This window comes from Xenopus laevis, chromosome 8S (assembly GCF_017654675.1).
Source record: "Xenopus laevis strain J_2021 chromosome 8S, Xenopus_laevis_v10.1, whole genome shotgun sequence".
Taxonomy (NCBI): domain Eukaryota; kingdom Metazoa; phylum Chordata; class Amphibia; order Anura; family Pipidae; genus Xenopus; species Xenopus laevis.
This window is the reverse complement of record NC_054386.1, coordinates 25,690,118-25,696,149: the sequence shown is the minus strand read 5'-3', so window position 1 is coordinate 25,696,149 and position 6,032 is coordinate 25,690,118. Positions and strand designations below refer to the sequence as shown.

Genomic DNA, 6,032 nt, shown 5'->3' with positions numbered 1-6,032 from the left:
GTGGAAGGCTAGGGTTGCCACCAGGCCGGTATTTTACCGGCCTAGCCGGTAAAAATGATGGTTGATCCGAATGTTATTAATAGGGAAAAAAGATAAATATATAGGAAGGCCGGTATTTTTTTCCAGAAAAGGTGGCAACCCTACGGAAGGCAGATCGGGGAGATTAGTCGCCTAGCGCTTAAACTCCCCAAATCTGCCCGTGTGGCCAGATCCTTAGGGCAGGCTCCACTAATATGAGAAGCAGGTCTGCTCCATCTCTACTGATTTACATACTATAAAACGTCCTAAATTCAGCACAAATAATTTATCACAGGAATGAAGGCGGTTTCTCGAAGCTTTCGCTTGTTTCTACTTCAATTTGACTAATATACTAGCAACTGCCCCAAAGAGGCAAGCAGGACCTCACCCGTTCCCTCTGCCCTTTTAAAGCCAAACACACATAAAACACTGTGGAATTGTTGCTGATTATCCATTTAATAGATATCATTTGCACGAGCTCAGAATCAAAGGGGAGATCCGTAACCCGGGTGCGGCCCTCGTCATCGTTTTGCTTTTGTATTTCATTGCGCGTCACCATTTTGTTCCCAAGCACAACTGGTATGCGGGTCACGTGACTAGCGGCGGACAACATGTTTGTCAGTGTGGGGGGGGGAGGGGGAAGATGACGACAAAGCCAGGTGGCATTCGTGGGCTACGTCATTACGGTGCAGATTGGAGACGCGCACGCACTCGCGGAATCCCAACCCTTGGTGACGGGCGGCGTGTGCGCGGTTATGTGAGTGCGCGTGCCAGGCGGGCTGCGGCTTTCGGAGAGAGCGAGAGAAGAACGTCGGAAAGACAGACTTGGAGTGTTAAACAGACAGTTGTTCAGCCACCGTCTCCTCAGCAGCATCCGGATCGAACAGAAAGAACCAGCACCACCCTGCACTGCATGCTCCCCCGACGCTGACTATTCCTTCCCCCCTCCCCTGAGTCTTCGCTCACCAGCATGTCGGCTGCACAGGTCTCCTCCTCACGCCGTCAGTCGTGTTACCTGTGTGACTTGCCACGGATGCCATGGGCTATGATCTGGGACTTCACTGAGCCTGTCTGTCGCGGTTGTGTCAACTATGAGGGGGCAGACAGAATCGAATTTGTCATTGACACGGCTCGGCAACTGAAACGCAGCCACAGTTTCCAGGATGGTCGTTCTCCTGGCCCCCAGGGCCCTGGCTCAGGAGCCTCCAACAAACAACACCCAGCAGTTCAGGCAGCGCTGACGGCAAAAGATACTGCTCAGCTAAACCACTTAGATGGGGCCACTAAGGCATCAGCTGCCTCTGGGCTGGAGAGATATGGACTGGCCACAGAACGTGGTCGCTTTGAATACTCATTAGCTGCTCGCCTTCCCAATGGCCTTAATGGGTTCCCCAAGCCAGGGGAAGATGGACCCCCAGAGCTGAACAGGCAAAGCCCCAACTCGCGAGGGCGATCAGGACATGGGCTAATCCCACAGCTGGTGCCAGGGCAACTGAGTGTGCCTCCTAATCTCCTACCCCAGACTCTTCTCAATGGACCACCATCAGGCAATCCAACAGGAGCACCACATGTTCTGGGAAGAGGCCCTGCAAGTTCCAGTGGCCTCGGTGTTCCACCTACAGCCTCTTCATCCGGTGACCCCAAGCGGCCAGGTTCTGTATCTAGTACTGACCAGGAACGTGAACTTAAAGAAAAGCAACGGAACAGCGAGGCTCTTTCTGAACTGACAGAGAGCCTACGTAATAGAACAGAAGAGTGGGTAGGGAAGCCTAAAGCAGTGAGAGATGCATTGCTCACGCTAACTGCCTCTGCGCCCTTTGATGTTCGCTTCAAAAAGGACCATAACTTGCTGGGGAGAGTCTTTGCATTTGATGCTGCCTCAAAGCCAGGCCTGCTGGATTATGAATTGAAATTGTTTGTAGAATATCCAAGTGGCTCACTTAATATATTTAGTTCTGCCTCGGGTGTAGCCAAACAGATGTATCAGGACTGCATGAAGGACTTTGGTCGTGGTCTGTCATCTGGTTTTAAATACCTGGAATATGAGAAAAAACATGGTTCTGGAGACTGGCGTTTGCTTGGGGATTTGCTTCCCGAATCTGTACGCTTTTTTAAAGAAATGGTAGGAGCTGATATGCTGCCCCAACCCTACCTTGACCCTGGGTGCCCCATGCTGCCCAGCGCACTTGTAAACCTGCCACGGGCACTGGCTGCTGCAGCTGCCTCATCATCAGCTGGCAGCAGTGGGCAGACCAGAAGTGGTGTAAGGAAACGCAAAGCTTCCCCAGAACCAGACTCAGCCGATGGACAAATGTGGATAACTGGACAGTCTGATGGTATAAAGCAACTTAGCATGGCACCTGCAGGAGTCACACCATCTTCTTCGTCATCTGCAGCCTATGGAGTACCTTCTGCTCCTCCCCCACCGCTAGGCCCTGGACACCCACAGCGCACTACCCCACCCGAGAGTGCCCCTCCAAATGGCCCATCACCTATGGCAGCACTTCAGTCTGTTACAGACACTCTGGGCAATGCCCACTCCCCCAAGGAAGGACAGACAGGTGGTATTCCACCAGTTCACTCCACCACTTCGTCAGCTCGCAGAAATAGTAGCAGTCCGGTTTCACCTGCATCAGTAACAGGGCAAAGACGTCTTAACTCTCGCAATGGAGCAGGTTCAGTAGAACTGAGTCTCCAAGTGGCACCTGCTGGGGGTGCCCCTCATCTGGGAATGGACCAAGTGCATCCACAAAATATTCCTGATTCACCCATGGCTAACAGTGGCCCTCTTTGCTGCACCATTTGTCATGAGCGTCTAGAGGACACACACTTTGTCCAGTGTCCATCTGTGCCCAGCCACAAATTCTGCTTTCCTTGTTCCCGTGACAGCATTAAAGCCCAAGGGGCAACTGGCGAAGTCTACTGTCCCAGTGGGGAGAAGTGCCCATTAGTGGGTTCTAATGTACCATGGGCATTCATGCAAGGGGAAATTGCCACCATCCTGGCAGGGGATGTCAAGGTGAAAAAGGAGAGGGACCCTTAGGAACACTGGTAAAAGATGGGCACCTATTCTGTGCTAGGGGTCCCTTTCATGTATATGTTCAGTTCCTCACCAGTAACCTGCAACCCAAAGACAGGTTCTAATGGTTGGGGTTTTGTGAGGGAAAGAACCAGGATGTCTTTCTGAAAAATGGAATGTAATGAGTCAAATTGTTCCCTTTTTCCCTAAAACATTCCCAAAATGCCTCTTACTGGAAACAAGCTAAGGGAACCTACTGGTCTACACATGCAACTTCAAGGGCAGGACACTTACAGTGTGCAGTGAATCAGTTATTGGCATTAGGGGGTTGCTTGAAGAGACACCATAAAACTCTGTGGTTTTTAATCTATCCTCCAAGGGGTAATGCCGTGACATTTGTAATTATCATGGAAATACAGACATGCCTAAGGGATTAGCAATGGTGCACCCCAATGTACTCCTTACTTAATTGGGACGAGGCAGGTTGGTGGGTGCAAGTGGCTCCTCACACAGCCTTATGCAGGATCGAAGGGTGACTTTTGGGCAGAACTACTTTATAAACTTAGTCTTATAAAAAAAAATTTGTGGTGTTTCTGTATTTAGAAACACAGATAATGTATACTTCATTTGAAGGGTGCAACATGATTTTGGTTAAAGCGGGATATCTGTTCTTGTATTTTTTTTTTTTCTTTCCTCCTGTTTACTTTTATGTCTTTTTTGAACTGCTTTTGTGGCAGTGTCCATCCGATAAAGATTTATAGCACTTAGCAATGCTGCTGGTGTCATTTCTGTAAATGCACGCATTTCTTTTAAGGCCCAGGGACAGACAGTGACCTTGTTAAGTAAAATATAGGGGGAGAGAATTGTTTGTGAGACCATGTGTGTGTGACAAATTTAGTTTTATGTCCTCTCCCCTTTTTCTGTGCCAGCACTTCCTGCAGGAGGTAAAATGTCTAATCCCATGTAATTATTAGATTGCAGGTTTCTGCAGGTCTATAAAATGAAATTGTAATTATTTTAACCCATTAAATACTGGCACTAGCTGATCTGTCCCTTAGCTAGGGGTTATACTTTTTTTTTTTTCCCCCTCCTGCACGGATGCTTTGAGCAGTAGCTCAAGTTGCTGTAAATACATTTAGGGTGGAATAGGCTTTCACTTTGTCCAGAATACATTTCTGTAGTATAACAGACCACTGTTATGTGCCTTGGAGCTGATTACATTGTAATAAATCTGATTCATATAACTTTACTGAACGGTCCTGATTTTCTCAGATTTCATGTAAGCAGGCTTTTGCAGAGGTGCATAAGCTTCATGTATATGTTATTTATTTGTTGTTCCTGTTCTCATTCTCCCTCTATAGGGCTTGTTTGACTGACAGTTTGCCCCTTTCTTTCATACACCTGCTTACATGTATCATTCCCCACTCTCACACGTTTTCACCTGTCCTTGTTCTTTTCAGTCTAAAGTATTTAGATTTACATCTGGTTATAAACATTTTTTTGCTCTCTGAATTCTCTTAAATGTAACCAGTTCTCTCCCTGCTATTTTTTCTCAGATATACACAACTGTGTTTCATAGACATATCTCTGTCTTCCTCTGCATCACTTTCCCACATTGCAGTGTCTATACCTTCTGTTCTCTATGCTAGTTGTGTCTTATTGCTGCAGTTTCTTGTCCCCTTTCTACAGTCTCTACTTGGCATACCATTGCCTTTTTAAGCTTTCATGCCATGTCTTTATAACCTGTCCTGTTAGCCCGTTTTGTTGGCAATTTTAATTTCTCATTAATTTGCCATGTCATTTTGCCACTTCATTATAGCATACTGTTCTCTGTTCCCATTGTTATTCTTTAATGTCCCTTTCTACTCTGTAGCTTGCCATTTATCCCCTTGCTACCTCTTTTTTTTTTTTTTCTAAAGCATCTGTGTCAGACATTCTGTCCTGTTTTTCTCTTGTACAGTGATTCACTCTGGTTCCTTAGACAATCTTCTTCTTCTTGTGTAATCTGATGTTTTGTGGCCCTCTTCCTCCCCATTTTGTTACTTACTCAGTCCCTTTAAGACACAAAAAGCAAGAATGGAGCTCAACATACTCCATTATGGATATTTCAAATATAGTGTAGGGGAAGGTTTACTAATTTATAAAACCTGTGACCATATGGGATATGTTGTACAGAATACTTTCTAACTGGTATTTCCATAGTAGAACACTACCTAAATGGATAACAAAACCCTTAATTAAAAAAACCCTACCCTACATAGACCCCTCCTCCCTGCACCCCCTCAGCCTAGCTGTTACACCTGGTAATTGCCCCTAACTCTTTACTTACCCCTCGGTGCAGATTCAGGGCATCAGAGTTCACGGCGCCATCTTCTCTTCGGGTCTTCTTTCAGTGCTTCGGCAATTGACGTGGCTTTTGGTGCATGCGCAGTTTTCGGGACCAGCAGATTGCGTCAACTGTGCATGCGCCGATATGGCACTTCACAAAGATTACAGAAGAGAAGAAGATGGCGCCCGAGAACCCAGGGGTAACAGCTAGGTTAGGGGGGGAGCAGGGCCTATGTAGGTTTTTTTTAACTAAGTGTTTAGTTTTCCTTTAAGGCTGATGAAAACCAAGCACTGAAAAAGTCAATAGAATTGCTTTGCTATCAACATGGATTTAGAGTAAGTAAAAACGAGCAAACATTGATATTTGTTTAAATAGGACATCTAAGGAAAATGGCACTGCACCATTTCTGAGCATTTTACATTAGATGCTTCCAGATAATAAATCCCATACCTGTGAAAAATGTATTGCTTTGCAAATAACAATGTATTTAAAAAACAAAACTTTCCAGAGAATATGCAGGGAATGAGTGTAAGTAACAGACGTGTGTATTGATAGAGCTCCTTGTTATAAGAGCTGACATTTTGGAGCATTAGCTGGATAAGATTGGTGTTAAACATTCAACAGACGCTGAGCAAGCATTCTTCTGTCTGCATTCTCAACAAACCC

The 6,032-nt window shown here is 46.1% G+C and overlaps 1 protein-coding gene across 1 annotated transcript; it reads left to right on the top strand.

The window, feature by feature from the left end:
- The first annotated feature begins 779 nt into the window (after positions 1-779).
- irf2bpl.S (interferon regulatory factor 2 binding protein-like S homeolog) lies at positions 780-4,281 on the top strand. Its single transcript, NM_001086557.1, is given in 1 exon segment — positions 780-4,281. A coding segment is annotated over 1 exon segment (2,073 nt). The 5' UTR covers positions 780-988; the 3' UTR covers positions 3,062-4,281.
- The last annotated feature ends 1,751 nt before the right edge of the window (positions 4,282-6,032 follow it).